This window comes from Nanorana parkeri, unplaced genomic scaffold, assembly GCF_000935625.1.
Source record: "Nanorana parkeri isolate BGI_ZX_2015 unplaced genomic scaffold, ASM93562v1 scaffold1199, whole genome shotgun sequence".
Taxonomy (NCBI): domain Eukaryota; kingdom Metazoa; phylum Chordata; class Amphibia; order Anura; family Dicroglossidae; genus Nanorana; species Nanorana parkeri.
In genome coordinates, this window is record NW_017307467.1 from 194,063 (window position 1) to 215,275 (window position 21,213).

The following is a 21,213-nucleotide window of genomic DNA, read 5'->3' on the forward strand; positions in this document are numbered from 1 at the left end:
CCACCCCCTTCCCCAATCCCTACTTCAATGTAAGAAACCATTGCATAAATATGTCTATGTCATAATCTGTATTGCATATTACTGTACATTTTATGTTGGCTCTCCTACCATAATAATACGACTTATCTTCTTTGTACTGTAAAATCCCTTTTTTTATCCAATAAAAAAATGTATTTCTGAAAAAAAGAAACTATTGCATACTTAGGGCTCTATTCACTAAGCTGCCGTAGGCCCCTCTGTGGTACCGAGCAGAACAGAAAAATAGTTTAAAAAGACGGAGCCAGCCGTAACATCACGCCGCGCGGCCAGCTTTGGCTTTCAGCGCGGCTCAGCTGAGCCGAGGCATATCCGTTTCTTCTCGACTGAGCCGCTCTGCCAAGTTCGGGAGCTGTACGGGCTATAGTGAATAGCCCGTACAGCAGCCCTTCGGTTCTACGAAGAGGTCCTGGGGCCGAAGCTAGTCGAAGGATCGGCAGAAGCTACGGCTAGATCCTTCGGCTGCTTCGTGAATAACCCCTTAGACTCTACCTGCTCTCTTTCCCTCTGGTCTCACTATTGCTCCGCTCCATAATTTGCTCTTGCTTTATATTCGTCTCCCCACTCCCTGATGTGCTCTCACTATTCTCTTTTACACACTATCTGCTCCACAGACTCTTTCTACTAATCTTCAGCTGCCCCACTTCCATGATCTTATCTTGCTACATTCTTTCCCCCATTTATCAGGATGATCTCCATCACTAGGCACCAGAATCAGATGTAAAATAACTCCAAATCTTTATATGCCCACATGGTAACTCTTTTGCAAATAAAAAAAAATGTAATCACCAATACAAATTTTCAGGTGTACAATCAGCGGCACTTCAACAGGTTACAACAGGACTGTTCACATGAATCTGCTTTAAGGGGGTAGCAGTATCAGAGTCTAAGAAAAGTCTTCACTATTGTGTTTTAAAGTCATTGCACCAATTTAAGACTAGTAGGAGTGAATGATACACTTTACACAGTAATTTTATGTTTCGAAGTAGCTCTTTTATTCCAATACAATAACATGGTAATCCTACTTACCTTCCTTGCAGTTCTCCCCTTCACTGTCCTCCTCTAGATGTTCGGAGGCTGTCAGGAAATCCTCCTCTATTGAGGACACAGAGCAGTTGGTATCATCCTCTGCACGCAATGGGGATGTATCAGCCTGCAAGTGGTTCTCTTGGGTCAACTCCAGACCCAGTAGGAACTTATTTAGTTCCAATATTATATAATTTGAGGAGATCATATCTGGAGTTCCCTCTCTTTGCAGCAGGCAAACCTCATCTGGACAAAATATCTGTAAGAGAGTAAAGCAATCTGAATGATTTCTCATATACTTTTCCAATATACATTGAGAATTGCTATATTTTGTTTCTGATGTTTCCCCTTATGCTGCAACATTTTCATTGTAATCCCTCTGGAGACATGAATACAATGCTTGACTTTACAGGTAGATAAATAGCTATGGAATGCAATGTGTCAGTGTTTAGCGGAATCTATTTAGGGAATTCGCTTTTGTTTGATGTGATGGCTCAGGAGTACTGTGGGACGTATAAGTGGGCTGTAATGGTCTGTATTTGGAATGTAAAATAATATAAATCATGTTGGGTAATAATAGTAAATTGCAGAGTTCAGAAAATAGATTTGACTGGAAAAGAACTGGAGAAATTACTGGCGTCCTTGTGGGAGATAAATACACATATAACAATAGATTACTGCACTTGTTGTAGGACAAGTAGTGAAATCCACAAATTGTGCTGATTTGCATGGATAGAAGATAGGGACTTGCATTAGTCAACTGCATTTTACATTAGCATTTATTGAAGTATGTACATGATGATCTCAGATTGGTTGCTCTTCAAATACGAAACCAACCCAATCTAAACAGTTTGAAATTACTGGTGGGTAGGGCAGGGCAACAGGCTTGGTATGCCCAGGACTTTATGGTGAACACTTATGGTGGCTTTGACAGACGTTCCTCTAGATATGCTGGTGTTAAAAAGTGAAGATTTCCCAGAATAATGAACTATGAGTTCATACTTACAACATCATCTTGTGCATTTTCTACTTACCTGTGAACTATCAGGTGCTGGCCCACATTTTCTATTTGCTAATCCACTGAGCAGCAAAATCTCATCCTCTTTCAGCTCTTGTGACCTTACTGAATTTATCAGCCTTTGTAAATCTGGAGACACTTCATCCAGCTTCTAAAACACAAAGAGCCAAATGTAATAACCATTATTGAAAGGGATATTCTATGAGACATTACTCCCCCTGAAATTATTTAGACTCCGGTTTATAGTGACATAAAGAGGCTCTTGACATTTGATGCTCAATAATTCTGAGGATCCTTAAGCTTTGGTCTCAGATTTCACTTTAAGCTGAACCTGAGATCAACACTTGTCAAGGCTGTAAATGAAACACAATCTAGCCAGCATTATAGGAGTAACAAGGTACAACTATGTTTCAAATTGCAAATGGTCAGTCCTAAAGAGGAACTTATCTCTGAAAGCTGTGCCCACAAAAAGGCAGGCAGAAGGAAAGGTCACGTGACCAGTATTGCCTGTGATCTCATGCAGCTTTTCCCTATTCCCTAGTACCTTGTTGTCTTGTTCTGCACCGTGTATCTTTGTGAAGACAGTCAGCTTGGTAGAGGCAAGGCTTTGCATCCTTATGTCAGTGCCTCCAGCAAAAAGAACAGTGGGCATGGTTATGACATCACCAAATCTCACTCTAAGAGGGTTATTCTCAAAGCTAGTCGAAGGATCGGCCGCCGGAGCCCTTCGGTTCAGTAGAACCGAAGGGCTGCTGTACGGGCTATTCACTATAGCCTGTACAGCAGCTGAAGGCGGGCCGGGCGGCTCAGTCAAGCCAAAGGCATATGCTTCGGCTCGACTGAGCCAAAGTGAAACACTAAGCTGGCCGAAAGCCTCACAACTGACAGCTGGGCGGAGCCAGCTGTGATCTCACGGCTGGCTCCGCCCTGTTGCAATGACAGATCAGCGTCCCCAGGTGATGTCACGGCCGGCTCCGCCCAGTTGTTATTCATTGGCTGGGTCCTGCTAGAAAACTCTAGCAGGTCCCGGCCAATAGGAAACAGTTGGGCGGAGCTAGCTGTCACTGCTAGCTCCACCCAATTGTTTCTTTTTTTAATTTTTCTATAATCTTATTTTCCTTTTTTCAATAATCTTTGATTTTTTCTTAAATCTTTGTTTCTTTTTAAAAATGTATAATTTATTTACTTTTGTAAAAAAAAAATTTCTCATTTTGTTTTCCAACTTTTTTCACTATTTTGCTATTTTGCACAGTACCACGGATGTACCGAGCAGAATAGCCGAGATGTTGATGTTGAAGAGATATAGCCGAGATGTTGGATCGACTGAGTCGAACTCCTTCTGCACTTCGGCTCAGCTGTACATGCTGAACAAGTTCGACTGAACCGAAGCCAGCCGAAGGCTGGGTTATTCACTCGGCTGCGTTCGGCAGCTTTGTGAATAACCCTCTAAATCTCCTGAGACTAGCAGTCAAAGGCCTGAAATTCACACTGCAGAAATACAGCTATGAGGCTGTAAAAACAGCAGTGCCTAGACACCCTCACATACCAGGAAGTGCATTATTTTTCAACAGGAATTCCAATAAAAGGTACCTTTCTAATGATACTGTTTAGGCACAATTAACATTTCTATATGTTCCCTATAACATAGCAAATCTTTTTGAGTTCAAGTCAACTTTAATATGTTTGGCATATTTATAGGGCAGACAAGCACAACTCAGTATGCGGATCTCAGACTTTCTCTACTGCAGACAAGGCTCCTAAACATTCCATGTTCACTCTTACTTTAAGCTATTGTGCATAGAGACCATAAATAAAAACAGTGTAATCGTCTTGGTACGTAGATTTTGATCTACTTGATTTTATTTTTTATTCGAATTGATAATATATGTAAATGAGCATTTGATTTTTTCTTAGAAATACATGAGGATATTTTGAATATGGTGTTTCCTTCTCTGAACACATTTTAATATAGAAACATTATTTTGAGTCATCCCTCAATTCATTATTTTTGAAAGATCTTTCAGAAGTTTTAAAGACCAAACTAACTGAAAACCAGCAGGTAAAATTGTGAGCAAATGATTTAAATTAATGTATATCAGCCTATTTAATGCAGCAATACAGAAGCAAAGTACAAACATATGCATCTTTTTTAACAGCCGGCAAAATTCTGTAACAACAGTTTTAAGATATATATGTGCATGTTAAATATGCTCAAGGTCAGAGACAGAACAGATATGAATGCTACTGAAGAAACCTCTTGTGGTCCCTAACCCTAAATAGACTGTAAACAGTCAACTACAACAAAGCATTAAAATGTAGAAAACCCTTCAAACATCTTAAAAAAATAAACCATATAGGGGTGAACATGCTCTGTATGGAGACTATAGTATTACACAAGGGTACCTAAAGCCAAAGGGCCCCATCAGGGTAGTGCTAAGCACCAACATGGACATCATCAGCTCAGCTACCATGGAGGATGACAGATAATGACAGATAATGCTCGTACAATGTCTCTGATGCCTTCATGGAGAGTGCCTTACCCTGAACTGAGCAGACAGTATAAATGAAGCAGTTAATGAAGGACAGAAGAAGAAATCAGAGACAAGATGTAGACGTGTTCTTAAGGAGATCTTAATAAACATATAGATATATATTCATATATATAGACATAATGAACATTTCACCTTTGATAATGTTGGGGATGCCCATTGACAACAACATCCTGGTAGGAGAGGAGAAGGGTATTTGTGCGACGTGTGTCTAAGATGGCCCCAAACCATTATGGAGGACCTCTGTTTTTTCAACACTGCATGGTAGGCCCTTATAACAATTAATTGGTGTCCTCTGTATACCTAACTCCAGTGCTTTGCAAAGTTTTCTTTCTCAGGAACATATATTACTGTTTACCTATCAATGCAAATTGAGCGTATGATAAAGAAAATGCAAAAAGCAGAGCTTAACTTACTTTTCGTACAGCTTCATGTCTTGACTCTTCATTGAAAGCATTCAAGTTTACAAAGCAGATCTGCAAAAGAAAGAAATATTTAGGAGGTTAATGCTGATTTTGAACAGCTCCTATCCTATTAAGTAGGTGCTCTTAGCTTGAGATGTTTCGATGAAGAGAACCCATTAGCCATGATTACAGTGATTGAGAAGTTTTTATTGAGAACTATGTGACCTATAGCTCTACTTTAAACAATTATTTAAGGCCTCAGAAAAATGCCATGTGCACAGGATTCAATGTCTGGGCAGGGCAAATTATGGACTTACCCTCACTTTTATTCCTGGTGACATTGGTGATCAGAGCGAATCTCTCTAACCGGGTCGCAGTGCAATAAAACCTGACAGAAGTTCTAACCCTTCGTCACTCTATCCAAAAAGGAAAAATAAGTTTTTGTGTTTAATTATAAGCCTTTAGATGCATGTATAGAGCACAGCACCAGTCCACTCAGTGGCCAGTGTCAAATGCCAGCACTAATACATTTCTAACGGCCACCAATCAGAATCAAACCTGCCTTGGCTGTTGACATTAGCATGTGATACAGGAAGCCCATAGAGAGAGAGAGATAATGTTAGTTATATAACAGAGGCAGCAGGAAGCATACTCTTACTAAATCTGTAGCGTGGAAATCCGATTTGAGAACAGCTGTCATATTAGCTGAATAAGCTAGACAAGTTTCTAATTTGTTCAATTTTTTGGAACAAATAAAATAGATCAGCTTGATGTAAATAATTTCACCAGCATATGCTAGAGTCGAAAACCTTGTTACTATGTATCATTTTTAATTGTATATGTACATGGGGATGTCCATATTTGCTAATTCCATTAACAGGCTGTGCTTCCTGGTTTGCTATGTTGCTGATGTTGCTGATGTTGAGCTCCCAATATGTTGCTGATTGCTCAACAGTTGTTAAAATGGGAATAAAGGAATTGCACTGAACAACTAAAAGCCTACAAACCTCTATATTTAATAGATGAAAGGAAAACAAAAACATGTGCAGTAAATGTAAGCTTGTGAAAGTCATGATATTAAAACACACTTTACCATAAACACTACATTAGCAACTCAAAATCTGGGATTGCTTTAAATGCACAATACAGCCATAAATGAACTTGTAAGAAGATTAATACAATTTTTGGCATAAGAAGCCTCCCTGGTCAGTTCTGGCTGAGGCCAATTCCTGACCTGCTCCATGCCACAAAGCATAAGATGTACAAAGGGTCTAAAAGTAACGTCCATCAATACATTTTTGTTCCGCAAGAGTTGACTTTAACCCCTTTGTGACCGCGATATAAAATTTTAAGTCCGAATGTAAAATGCCCCTCACCCTGAAAGCATTAATCAACCTTGCAGAAAATAATTACATAGTTCCCAACTGTCACACATTTGGAGGGACTGTCCCTCTTTTGGAACGAAATCTCTCTGACCCTATTTACTATTTAACAACCTAAAAAGTTTTAATGCACTCATAATTTCATTCAACCTCTAAATTATTACATTCCTTATTTTATTTTTAATCATTTTCTGCATATTAAAGTGCAACTGAAGCCAAAACTTATTTTTTTTGGTTTGGAATGGATGGAGAGGGCTTATAACATCTGTCAGGTTTTTATTGCTGTCTGTCTCCCTATTTGCCCTTCACTGATAGTGAAAGAAAATCTCAAATTTTGGGTTGTCATCAGAACAGGAATACATAAGAAATCTTCCAATGCAGACACTAGTTCTGCTGACCACCAGGGACTTCCTTCCCTCTATTTGGAGGGATTTCCTCTCCTGTTATGGCTATCGGACAGGGAGTGAAGGAAAAGCTCCCCAATGGTAAACCGGTGGCAGAAAAAGCTGCTAGGGGTTCCAATCTTTCTATACTAGATCCAAAACTATAGAAAATGTTTTTTGCTTCTGTTCCACTTTAATTTGTTAGGGGCTCTGTAATTGGGGGCATGGAAGGTGTCCGTTGCCTACATACGTTGAACTAAAAGTTGTCCTCTCATGCCATAAAGTTGGGAGGTATGGAGTTAGGAGGACCTTCACAGATGAATTAGGAATATTATGTTTGTTCCTAGTTCTCAGACCCGCTGTCAATCAAAAAAATTAGTTAACTGGCACATACCAATGTTGTTAAACTTGGATGGGTGTCTAAATGTAAAACAAAACCTCTGGTCACAAAGGGGTTAAACTATAGTAAAGTTTTTAGATTCTTCTAAATTAGAAGCTGTTGAAGGTCTCAGGAAGCAGTTAAAGTGACATTAAACTCAGGAGTTAAATCACGGGAGCAAGCTTGGAGTGGTGACTATTTTACAACACACACACAGGGACCATGGGGAACAAAAGTAGCCACCCTCCAGAAGGAAGGACAGTGTCAGCACCAATTCAGATATGATTTGAGGCTCTACAGCCGAGTGATACACAAATAAGATACATTTTTGTTAATAATTAGGGTACTTAAATGCATTTTTAAGATTTAAAGCCTTAGTTTATTGTCACTTTAAGGACAAGTCTCTGAACAGCTATAATACACGATGCCATGCCAGGCTCCAGGTATCCACCCAACACCAACATAAACACATTTTAAAACTGGGTGGGAGGGTTCATTGCAGGTAAGTGACATGAAAACTTAAACTCTGCAGGAATTGACACCCACTTTTTTTAATGATCAAAAAGGGATTAAATACCTATATAATTAGCATAAAAAACCTTCAACATTCAAGGAGAAGGAAACAGAAAAACATCACCTACTTCTTAATTTAATGCATGCCAAAATATTTCTTGGCTTGGTCTGATTTCTAAGGAAATATGACCTGTTTACATTCACTATCAAAATTAATGTATCCAAATATAATTTCTTTTACATATACATTGTTAATACATAGTTCTGCCATTCAGCATGCCTCAGTGGTGGATAATTATTTAATGACATACATGAAATCTTTGAGAGTAAAGAAATTCTTCTCCTGTCATACTTAGCACTCGGTATTGTTGCACATTGAAAGACTGACTGCATTCTCCACCTTCTTACCGAGTCTTATGGTCTTCAATGATGAATAATTATGTTAACTGCATTGTGTTCTGTGCCTGATTCTAAATGTGCAGCAAACCGGCTGTTTGTTTAAAGCTCAAGACTGAATCCCACGCAGAGTGCCGTAGAGCACCGACTTAGGCTCACAGCTTCATATGCGCTAATCACAGTATTCCAACAAAAATTATGGCCACATGACATTGTCTCACAGCAGAAACTAAGCTGTTAAAAATATGATAAGAAATGCTTTTACAAAATGACACGGTGATAAAGTTCAGTGATATAGTACATTTTGAAAAGTCCATCTAGAATCAAAGTTTATGGTTTCGGTAAAACGTTTTCGACTTCTTCCTTCTTTGAGTCTTCATTAGTGAAATTTGTTATAATTGTTCAGTAAGTAACAAAAATGCCTGTCAATCTTACCAGAAATCCAGTCTAATGAAAACTTCCTGTTCTGACTTTTATCAGTTAGCATTGTTTTTAGTTCTCTGTGTGGACTACATAGCACTCCCCTTATGTTATGGAGACGAGGAGAGAGGCAGTTGTTCTGTAGTCCTAATACACTTTCTGTCCTAGGGTGACAATGTTGCTTCTCCATAGATACAGTACAGTGGGTAAGTGTTGTCACCCTAGGATAGGAAGAGTGTTACTGAAAGGATAACCAAGGGAAAAAAGCCTGAAACAAGGAAGTCTAATGCAACCACCACATCTAAGGAATGGTAAGAAAACAGAAGTCAATTTCTAAAAAAAAAAAAAAAAAGTTCCAGGTGACAGGTAAAGTCAGTAAATGAGCAATTAATGCTGTTCAGGAAACAAACAGCCCGCTGGTCCAGCACTCATATCTCCACATACTCCATCCATTTCACCTGAAGTGCCATCTGGAGGCTTTTTCGGCCTGAGAGCAGCCACTCAGCTGCTGGAGTATGTATAGCTTATGCATAGCAAAAGAGCATCAGACCAATATTAAGTTGCCTCAGTAAGTTTATTTGATCAGAAATGTCTGAAAATGCAAGTCAGCACATATGAAGGGTTCTGAAGGACCTCATTCATATGGCCTTTATGCCGGAATGATCCTGGTTGTCAAGGGAATATATTCATTATAATCTAGCGGTTGTCCTGCACTTTGGTAAATTGTCACCACGATAAAACATTTTCACTTAAAAAGAAAGTAAACTGCTTTGTAAATGTTGGGGTTTGCTCTAATGTGTAAGTAAACATAGCATGCTTACCCATTAGGGCACACCTACCTTACACGCCTGCCCTTCTCCAGTACTGTAGGATCGATCTTTGGTCCTCAGCTCCGTTCCCCACCACTGCCATCTCCTCTGTGCCATTGGGTGGCCACTAATGATGTAAGTCCTGGGCATTCGCACAGGCGTTACATCCTTCTCATCACTAGGCCCATTCACGGCATCTGTGTGCACTGCTTGGCACATGCAGAATAAAAATAAAAAAATTGCTGGGGTAGAGAGGAATGAAGGAGAAGAGAGAAGAATGTTTTTTGGCAGAAGAGACTTTACATGTCTCTATTGCCAAAAATCCCTACCTCCCAGGCATTTTTTTTCACTTTACTTCCACTTTAATATTGATTTGTAAATCACATGTAAAATACTCACCATTATGGTATTTGTTGCGTCCAGTCCTTGCTCTCTGCAAAGCTAGGCTCACTACTAAAATTTTCAACATCTGATACTTCCGGGTATGTCGGATGCCTGTGTCTTCTTGTGCTCCAACCCCAAGTCCCAGGTCTCTGCAGCTCTGAAGGGACACACTAGTGATGTAAGGGTCTGTGGGGCTGGACCAACATAACTAAAGAAAGGTTAAACTTATGTAATAATTTCCTATCACAAGCAGAACAGTTACGTGTGGCCTTTGGCTACAGTGAACTCTATGTACCCCAGCTGCAATGGGGACTTCTCATTTCATATGGGTGACTCCCCCACATAAATAATCCTGTAGGCCACAGACCTAAAATGATAAATATGAACTTGCTCCTATTAATCCAGGGGCTGACTGGCAACTTTTAGCCCAGGGGGCAAGTACAACCCAGAGGCCCATGGTGCGGCAACTTGGCCCCCCTCCCGCTCTGCCTCTTCCCCCGCCCCTGTCTGCCACTTTTACCATATGGGTCAAGGGGCGTTCGCGGTGGCATCAGAGAGTGCCGGGGGCAATTGCCACCCTGCCACCCTGCCCCCCGGCCCAGTCCGCCCCTGTATTAATCAGACATCATACTGTCCTGAGTGAAGAGTCTTCTCTCTCTACTTGCCAGCAAATTCACTTGCACTTTGTTGGGCACTTTAACATAAATTACAAAGAGTCTTGAAAGTCATAAAAAGGTCAAACAATGGCAATCTGGAAAACTTATAAGTGTTCCCAACCAGAAAAAAAGCAATTCATTTTAAATAGCAGCAATAGTAATTTATTTTGTAAATGAACATGCCTCTCTAGTTTAGTAAACGTCTGCAGTAAGAGATAGTCCATCTGCTATCCTACCTAGAGCATGCCTGTAATGTTGCATTCTCGGCAGGATCTGTCTTTGGCATATGTTGGTATAAGTATTCCAGTGTGTGACTGCGTGACCCCACATACGTATTGCTTGATTACCCTGGGGATGAACCATCATTTATTTGGGCAATGAATATTTAATTTTAAAACACTCAAGGAATATAAAAGATAAACAATAAAAGCCTAGGAAGCTATACACTTTTTATTGGACCTTTTAAATTTTCTTTGTCCATGTATTTTCTCTAAAAGTGCGTACACATGACCAGCCATATTTATGTATTACATAAGCAGGCTCAGGCTCCTGTTTAGTTAATCTGTTTTATGACGGTGCTTCTCCTTTCTATCAGTGTGAGTCTATCAGTCAGGGCTGACTGTATTATCTCAATGGTCTTTGAAGTAAAACTGTACTTTGCAATAATAGGGCAAGCAATAGGTTCACTTTAATGCAGACCTTCTTTTCACTCCCTCACCACTCTGTTCAGCCACCAGGAGTAAAAGCAAATTCCTCGATAAGCTACAAGTCACCAAAGTCAAAGCTTACACAGGGATATCTGGACTCCCCTGTGACAATGTTGATTGGCCAGCACTGTCACATGGACTCATGCTCCTCCATACCAAGAAATACCAGGAACTGAACCTCACTACTCCATCTCAACTATCATTTACATTTGAGTTTTTAGTATCAGGAGCGGCCAGCAGGTGATACCTCGCTGTGACATCATCGCGCATTTGTGTGTGATGTCATCGCGCATGTGCATGATGACCTAAGGCGCTGTTACCTGCTGGCAGCCCTCTTAGTGATGGATGCCGCAGAGATGGGAGGGGACGTTCACCCGGCGGGATAAGGTATGCCGCTGTGCCCCCACCTCTCCCAGCAACTGTCGGGCTCTCGGTCCATGACTGAGTGCCCGACTTTTCAGAGGGGTGACACCAAAATGCCTGTCAGTCATTATGGTCTCACCCCCTCTGTTGGTGTCACCTGGGTGCAGGCGGCACCCCCCGCAACATCCTAGTGACGGCACTGATTGCTGTATGATGCAGGAGAAAAGCTAGCAGACACCTACTGATAATGCAACTTATGTCATGTACTCTATATAAGAACTAAAGTATCTTTTTTTAAAATAAGGGATGCACCGATCCCGGTTTTTCGGTATCAAGTACAAGTAACGATATATTTCTTTTTTCGGTACTCGCCAAATACCGATATCGGAAGTCCCATTAAGGAAGCCAGGAGACATGTAATGACTCACTACCTGATTTCCTGATTAGCCAGGCAGCATGTAAAGACTCGCCACCCGGTTTCCCGACTAGCAGGGAAGCCGTCTCCATGCTTCTCGTCACTAGATGACGAGAAAGCATGGAGCCAGCTTTCTGGCCAAACAGGAAGCCGGGAGCCGTGTAATCACAACGTGCCTGGCTTCCTGATTGGATGGGAAGCCGGCTCCAATCTCCCTCACGTAACAAGGGAGCATGGAGCCGGCTTCCTGGCCAATTGCAGTGCAACCTATGTAGATTGACCATATTCAATGTGCACAAGTATCCAAAACTCCATGTCGCCTGTAGCAAAATGCCTGTAGCTTGTAGCAAGTACATAAGCTACTTTTTGGCAGATTCAGTGCTTCTTGGCTCCATAGACTTGAATGGTGTCGCACAAAAACACGCATTTCAAGCCTTTTTGCTCACTTCACAAATGTTACATGTGTAAAGAAATAAAGATTCCTGTGACCAAAAAACTGTGTGCCCCCCCCTTTCGATTTCATACCAGGCCCTTCAGGTCTGGTAGGTATTTTTAGGAACCCCAACTCTTAAAAATGTACCAAAAAAAGTGGGGCCTCCCCTAAATTCACTTACCAGACCCCTGATCCGAGCAGCAGCCTGGTAGGCCAGACAATGGGGGGTGGAGGGGGGACGAGCAAGCGCCACATGGAGCACTTAGGCTCCATTCACACAGGAGTGTTTGTCCGTACATGTTCGGCTGGCTGAATATGCACGGAGCCGCTCTAAACAGAAAAAATAATGCACGTTAATGTGCATTGCTCTGACTTTTGCCACAGCCGCACAGTACGAAACTGTGCGGCCTGCAAAATAGTACAATCGGGGATGATAGTCGCAAGCGAGATAAATCCGTGCAGATTAAACCGTACAGGAAAACCGCGCGGGAAACGCAAACGTTATATGTGAATCGAGCCCAATCCTCAGACTTATGAAATGGTGTTGTGCGATTTTTGCTCAGGTGTCCATCTTGGCTACAACCAACCCCTGTGGACACAGGAACATATAAAAACAACTGGGTCAGGTTACCCACAGCAGTAATGGATTTCTACTGCAAATGCTGTGACGATTTTAAAGAAGTAACTCATGACAACTGATCGGATTTGATCTTTTACTCTTTTTCTCCCCAGTAAATGGAAATTCGTTTCCATGTCTTAGTACACTGAGCAGATTAGTCCTACTTATAAAGCTCTCTATTAAATAAGACTGCCAATGGCTGGGACTATAGCTACATTTCAAAAACTTTGAAAGCAAAAACTTGGAAAGCCAATTTAAAGCTGACCATAGATGAGCAGATGTTTTATGTCACATATGGAGCGGTGAGACCTCTGCTCATCCTAAAACATTTTACTAGAGTACTTGGAATCTTAATGATCTACTTGTCAAATTCTTTGATGTGTGTTAGCAGCATAAGAACAGTAATACTTCTATTCACTTTTCTCCTCAATAAAGGGAGTGGTCAGCAACCCTTGAGAAAACACAGTAAATATGTTTAAAGGAAAAACCCATAGGCCAGGATCACACTTTTATGTTGTGGGAAAGCACAGTACCGTACAGCTGAATTAAACTCATGTCCTCTAAAGTCAGGACCGCACCTCACTTTCTGTGTCACGTGACCAGACTGAGGACCCATGGAAAAAGGTATGTATTCAAAATATTTAAAAAATAAAGGTGGTGGGGGATCTTCTGAAGGCCATTTCTCTAGGTTAGGTTCCGTCTTTGCCTCAACAAAGGTATGGCCCTGGGATGAAAGCTAATTTTGAGCTGTACAAATAGTGCAGAATGGCAGTCGTACACTTGCTGAGCTTACTACTTTCACGTGCAAGGTAATCTAAGCTGGAACTAACACTTTTCTCTCCACTAAATGAGGAGCTGTTATTTTGTTTATGCTGAACATACAAAAAAGAAATGAACTGTCCATGAACTAAATGTGAACTCCCATTCCCTCCCCCAAGCCTACAGTTTTCCCATGCTGCAATAGAGCAGAGTAAATGCTGATTAAAAAATAATCATTGTAACTCAGCCAGGAATAATTGGAGATAATTAAAGGCTTGTGCCGAATCCCAGTATCTCTCCTATAATCATCAGCTATATTTAACATCTTGTAAATATTAGCTGATGCATTGGGTTGATTTACTAAAGGCAAATAGGCTGTTCGTTTCGCAGTGGAATTTTCACTTTGCCAGGGAATTTTCCCTTAGCTTAGTGTATGAGGCGAAGTCCTGCTGACTTTTATCATCCAATCACGTGAAAGCAAAAAAAGAAAAATGTTTTTACTCACTTGTAAAATCTTTTTGTTGGCATACAGTACAGGATACATGAAGGGGGATTACAGGGAGACTTAGCACCCGTTCTCAATCTTCACTCCACTGGTGAGCATATGCACAAAGGGGTCTTAAGAGACATGGCTCCCAGGCTGGAGGACCCGTATAATATCCTGCCGCTAACTCAACACATTGCACTGTATGTTAAGGTGAGCGCCAAAGTTAGGATCCAGCGCCCTAAGCAACATTAGAGACTGGTCTTGCATCTTCCTTCATGTGTGGACTGGGTACAGTACACTCAGCTCAACAGAGGAGTAAACGGATACAGAAGGATGCTAGTGGAAGCCGCAGTGGCTTTACTGCAGCCTGGACATGATAGAAAAGTAATGTAGAAGAAAAAAATAAATAGGAAAAAGCATGCTTCTCTTAGCAAAGAGAAGAGGTCCTTCACCTAACAATTGGTCTAAGAATCCTGTGTCCTGTACTGTATGATTAAGAAATACTGGGTTTTTTAATTTTCCTTCCTTGTGATTGGGTATTTTTTGCAAAGTGAATTTTTACCACATTAATTAATTTAAGGGAAAATTGCACCGCAAAGTAAACAGCCTATTTGCCTACTTATGCAGCAATCAAACACCCTCATGTGTTCTGTACCAGAAACCTGTTAATGTACAACAAATAAATGTGTTTACTTGACACAGTGGGCCTGATTTATTTATAGGAGAACTATGAGATGAGTGATTTCCACTCACCTCATAGTTCTAGCCGACCTGTGACACTGAGACTGTCACAGGTCGGCTCAGTAGATCGGGAGGTGAGCGAACACATACCGGGTTCGCTCACCTCTCGATCCTGTCACGGCTCTCTGCCGTGACAGGGGAAGGGCTGGATTCCCCGCTCCGATCTGCCAGCGCTGACTGGCGGAATGGACAGGGGAGGGGGCGGGTACAGCTGGCTCTGCCTCTAGATAGGCAGAGCCAGCTGTCACTCACGCAGCTGGGCGGATCTCGACATCGATGTTGGGATCCGCTCCGGCGTCTCAGTATAACGCGAGCTGTAGCTTGCGGTATACTGAGCTTAGGGTAACGGGAGGACGCTAGTTTGTGTCCTCCCGTTACCCTAAGGAGAACTATGGGGAAAAAACTGACCCCATAGTTCTCCTTTAAGTGTAGCCCCCATCACTTTTTGTGAGGTGGCTACTAGAAATGTAGTGATTGTCAGAGCTGTAGTCAGTCTGGCTGGATTATAGTAAGCGTATTTCCATCTTTTGCAGTTACATTTGAGAAACCTCAACTACATGTTTGTGTTCTCATTTATACAGAATACCAGGAATTATTTTGGCCATAGAAACTGCCAATGTACAAGCATTCTCCAAAGAAACAAATACAAATGGAAGAAATATTTTTTTTTACATTTTGGCTGCACAAATGGAAATACACTGCAAACAAAGATGAACACACTATGATAGCCCCCTGCATGCAGTTCAATGAGGCTATGTACAAAGTGAGCTTTTTACAGTCTCCTTTAGATGACAGTGATCTGTGCAGCAGCACGTTCTTCTCACAGCCGCTGCGGAGTTAATGAGAGCCAGCAGCGGCAGTGTAGCAGGCTGGACCCGGTGTTCTGTCGATGAGGAGGCGGGGCCCGGTGTCGGCATCAGAGGAGGAGGCGGGGCTCTGCAGGGTCACCCTCAGGTGGGCTGTGTGGGATCTCAAGTGGGCTCTGCAAGGGGCATAACTAGAAGTCACAGGGCCCCATACAAAAGTTTGCTATGGGGCCCTGTGATTTCTAGTTACGCCCCTGACTAGTTCCCCATGTAATGGGGTATTAGGCCCTTTTAGGCGAGTTCACCCAAGGCAACCTGCCTCTCACTCATTGCCCCCTCTACTAGAAGATATGGAGAGCAGTTGGGTTACAGCAGTGTAATAGTGAGTCCAGGAAGTAGAGAATGCCATGAAGCATGCTGCAGGATTTTTCCTGCCATGATGGACTAATGTATGATCCAGTGCCATGAGGTGTGAGTTCCATGATGTGTGGAGGTATCTGAAAGTATTGGAAAGGGGCAAGCAAGGAAAATAGTTTACACTGACTTGAGAGCTAATTTTTTGCTGGTCCAATTGCCAGAAATGACTTCCTATAAACCAAGCACTGCATGGTTTTTCCGATTATGTGGAAGAAAATCCTATTTATTCTGCAGTTAATTACCCAATACTTGAAATAAAGCTTATGTTCTTGTGATCTGAATCCGACTGGGCAGCGAGGGCTGGTGTGTCTTGTGACGTCTCCGACCTTTTCAGAGGTAAAGTCAGTGTTGAAGATTACACCCATAGGCTGTGCTTGGGTAAAAGGGGGCAAGGGTTCCCTGAAGATTGTGTAGAGAGAGCCAGATGGAAAGCAGCCTATGGATTGTGGTGGCTGTCTTGATGGCATTGCTCACCCTAAAGACTGGCATGAGTGTTTGGTAGTTGCAAGCTAGGGGCTTTGGGCCAATTACAGCTTTGCAAAACCTGGAATTGATGAAGCTGTAGTTCCCAATCCTGACACATGAGGGAGCTGGCCTTCTGCTCAGTGACATGCATGTCCCAGGTGCGTAGTAAAGTCCATGAACATACAATTTGCTTGTTCATGTATGATCAATGTGTGATAACCTATTTTAGATCAACTCCAGCTAAAACTTTTGTGTACATCCAGGGTAGAGTAGGAAAGGGTTGGAGGCTATGTCAGTGTTTTTCTGCTCTCTGTGAACCAGTGTGGATATCTCCCTTCACTTGACTAAGAAATATTTCCAAAGTAAAGATAATTTTTTCCATACGATGTCTAGAGAAATTCTCATCTCTTCCTGTTTTGGGAACTTTCCCTCATTTTCAGTCCCAGTGACAATTATCATTGATATAGCAAAAAAGAACGGGGAAGGGAAGGTATATGTACAATATCTCTAATATAAATTAGATATAAATTGGGGGTCCCCTAACTATTCAAAGTTATTTAGAAAAAGAAGTTTTCCCCAGGGAGAGGGGATCCCACCATTCTTTACAAAATCTACGTACCAATTAAATGGTGAAAAAGGTATAAATATATTTATTATCTGGGGAAAACTTCTTTTTCTAAATAACTATCATTGATATAGGAGGTTGGAAAACATATATGTCACAAATCTGGCGGAGCATCTAAACAGCGACTCCAAAACGTAACACGTGGCTGGAGTTTTACTTTGTTTTAATGTGTTAAAGTTAATAATGTGACTTTACAATTATTCATACATAATACATATATAATAAGAAATAAGTAAAAATTGCCTTCCAAAAAAATGATCATCACACATTAAACTATAATTATTGCTAGAAATCTTGCTAGAAAAATGTATTTCCCAATGCGGTGTCTTTTGAATAGAATATTAGAATCTTACAGCTGAACACACTATTCTGCGTGTGTGTAACAGTTTTAGAATGGGTTTGATATATCAAGCATTTTGATCATTTTCCAACAAACTAAGATCATCTAACATCTACAGAAACATTTAATGGATAACAGATATAGTCTCTAATCAGCTATGCCCCTGGAAACTGTACTACATGCTGGTAACTACGTTATTATCACTTACATTATCTCAAATCAAATAGTGAGCATACACAAGGCTCTCTTGAATGCAATACTCTCATGTCCCCAAACCCAAAGCCTTGACTCCAAGTGTTTGAAGATGTTATAACGGGTATTTGGTACAAGCCATAGTGGGCTTTATACGATGCATAGAAACCCTCCAATATCTCTTTCCAGCTTATGAAAAGAAGAGATTGTATGCAAGGGAGATCATCAATCTTCTCTGCAAACAGATGGGGGGGATTTCAAAACACGACTTCTGAGAGCAAGATACATATTGAGAGATAACTGACATCCCGATACAGCTTGAGTAACATGCACAAATCTGTTAGCTAATCAGGTAATTTAAAACTTCTAGATGCCACTGGAACAATTACTAAAGATGACCTCTACAAAGAATGCTTTTGTTTTTACAGGACAATTCCAGATAAAACTATTTTTATTTTTGCTTTGGATAGACTTATAAAAAGTCATTACTTCTGTTAGAATGTTATTGTGAGCCATGATCCCTTTGGAGATCTTTCACCTGTCCCTCTGGCAGCTGAAATTAGTGATCCTCACTAGGACAGGAAACTGCAGACAGAAATATTAAACTGATAGAAGTTCTAACCCTTTCCTCATTTTAAAGTGTGTTGTTTTTATTTATCCCTTTAGTTTGAGTTTAAACAAAACTCTTATGCTGTGCATCTGTGTTTCTGGTATACATGGAAGCTTATAGTGTCCAGTTGGTTCCCCTTATGTGGCAAACAACAACAGTCAAAGAATATCACATCTCAATTAGCCTGCAGCCTTCTATTATCATCAGGATAATTTGAAAATTTTGCATGGATTCTAATTTTACATGTCACCATGCATCAGCCATATGGACAGAACGCAATGCTGTCCCCACAGGCTTTTCAAAGCAGTGTTCAATGGGAATCTGACACTTGTCATTCATCTCATAAAAATCACACTGATGCTAGAGCCGGTTCACTATATTCTACATTCTACCCCAAAAAATGCCCAATTACTAGATCCTGAGAGAGGTTAGGGGGTTATTCACAAAGCTGCCGAGGGCAGCCGTGTGAATAACCGAACCGAAGTGAAGTAAGCTGAACGCTGTTTGGCTATTCACTTCAGGCTTGTATGGCTGATTTCAGCCGTACACCGACTGAAATCAGCCGTACATCGGCTTGCTGCGGCCGGGTTTGGGTCAGCTGAACATGCTCAGCATGTTCGGCCGACCTGAAGTGCAGAAGGAGTTCGACTCAGCTGATCCAACATCTGGATCGGCTGAGCTGAACCTCTGGCAGGCTACTCGCTGCTGTTCGGCCTATTCTCATAGTGGCATTCGGCTCGGCTATTCTGCTCGGCTATTCTGCTCGGTACCTCTGTAGTACCGAGCATAAAAGAAAAACTATAAAAAAAGTAGAAAAAAAGTAGAAAACGATTGGGCGGAGCTAGCAGTGACAGCTAGGTCTGCCCAACTGTTTTCTATTGGCCGGGACCAGATGTCATTACAATGAGAGCTTGTCGGAGCCGGCGGTAATATCAAAGCCGGCTCCGCTGCGCTCTCATCGTAATGACAGATCAGCGTCCCTGGTTACCCAGTAACCAGGGATGCTGTTCTGTCATTACGATGAGAGCTTAGCAGAGCCGGCTTTGATATCACCGCCGGGTCCGACAAGCTCATGACAGTTCAGCGTCCACTGGTCACTAGGTAACCAGGGGGCGCTGAACTGTCATTACACACTGAGAACTCGGCGGAGCCCCCATGATATCACAGCGGCTCCGCCGGATTCTCAGTGTACAAACAGATAGATACATACCCCGGATACATAGTAACCGGGGATGCTGATCTTTCTCTGCATGCAAGTGAGCTGTACGGGCTATAGTGAATAGCCCGTATAGCAGCCCTTCGGTTCTACTGAACCGAAGGGGTCCTGGGGCCGAAGCATCAGCAGAAGCTATGGCTAAATCCTTCGGCAGCTTTGTGAATAGACCCCTAAGACTCAAAGCTAACATGCTCCCGAAAAGATTTGAAGAAGCCATAGTGCATGTTGAATTTTGTTCAAGTAACCTCCTTTCATACTTTGTTATTCCACGAATGGCCCATATTACCACCTTCTGAAGAAGCTGACTTTGTTCTGTGAAATGTGGCAAGGAATTTGGCAATGAAGCCATTCATTCCAGGTGTAACAAAACCAAGTATTGCTACCCTGGTATGAGTGGGCCTAAAAAAGCCATATACATGGATTCTTCTTTAGTTAGTATTGATAGTTGATGCCCTCGTTAAAGTGACACGAAAAACAGGAGTTAAATCTTAAAACTGTATCTCTGAATTGGTGGTGACACTGTGCTTCCTTCTGGAGGGTGGCTACTTTTGTTCCCCATGGTCCCCGTGTGTGTTGCAAAGTAGTCACTGCTCCAAGCTGACTCCCATAATGGACTACAATCTCACATTTAGTATACTTATTTGCATTGAGATTGTAGTCCATCACGGGAGCGATCTTGGAGTGGTGACTACTTTACAACACACTCAGGGACCATGGGGAACAAAAGTAGTCACCCTCCAAAAGGAAGGACAGTGTCAGCACCAACTTAGAGTTGATTTGAGGATCTACAGCCGAGTGATAGAAAAATAAGATACATTTTTGTTAACAGTTCAGGTACTTGAATGTATTTTTAAGGTTTAACTCCTGAGGTTAGGGTCACTTTAAGGCCACATTCTCTATATATCCAACTAATAAACTCTTCAACTTTCAATATCATACAAAGAATATAAACCCTGTGATGTTTGCAATATAAATTGGTAACTTGGACAACCTTATAGGAAGGTTTTAATGCGCTGTCACTCTTGATATGCCAATAATTAGAAAGGGAGCTTGGAATAGGACAAAGCAAAACATAATATTAAGGGCTGCTGGATCTGCATTGCACCATTAGAAGTGATATGGGACTTAATGTATCATATGTCTTTGGTCCATGTAATAATTTGCAATAACAAAAGATATACAGGGCTATTCACAAAAGGGTGAAGAGTTTGCAGAAGGCAGGAGAAGTGAACAATCTAGGCCAAAAAAGCTGATTTGGAAAAATTCTGCAATTCAGCTCACTTTGCAGTTCAGCTATGTTGTCCTAGTTTGTTCACTTCTCCTGCCTTCTCCAAACTCTTCACCCTTTAGTGAATAACCCTGATAGTATAAATCAGATGAAAAAAAGAGCAGTGTTCTTAGATGGACACAACTAGTAGTTCATCTAGATAACAACTGTATTGTATTGAAAAGGAGTTAAATGAACCAATAAACTCTCCAACCAAATTAGTTAAATCTTCCTTAGAGAGAGGGGGAGAGAGAGGGGGAGAGAGAGGGGAAGAGAGAGGGGAAGAGAGAGGAGAAGAGAGAGGAGAGAGAGGGGGGGAGAGAGGGAGAGAGAGAGAGGGAGAGAGAGAGAGAGAGAGAGAGAGAGAGAGAGGAGGAGAGAGAGAGAGAGAGGAGG

The 21,213-nt window shown here is 41.6% G+C and overlaps 1 protein-coding gene across 1 annotated transcript in view; it reads right to left on the reverse strand.

The window, feature by feature from the left end:
* The window catches only part of SPHKAP (SPHK1 interactor, AKAP domain containing), a 107,939-nt gene that overhangs the window by 21,207 nt on the left and 65,519 nt on the right, over positions 1–21,213 (reverse strand). The window contains exons 3-5 of the mRNA XM_018568500.1: positions 5,046–5,105; positions 2,097–2,231; positions 1,066–1,321 (exon numbers count right to left, since the gene is read on the reverse strand). Of these exons, the coding sequence (XP_018424002.1) occupies positions 1,066–1,321; positions 2,097–2,231; positions 5,046–5,105 (451 nt within the window). The remainder of the gene's footprint in view (positions 1–1,065; positions 1,322–2,096; positions 2,232–5,045; positions 5,106–21,213) is intronic.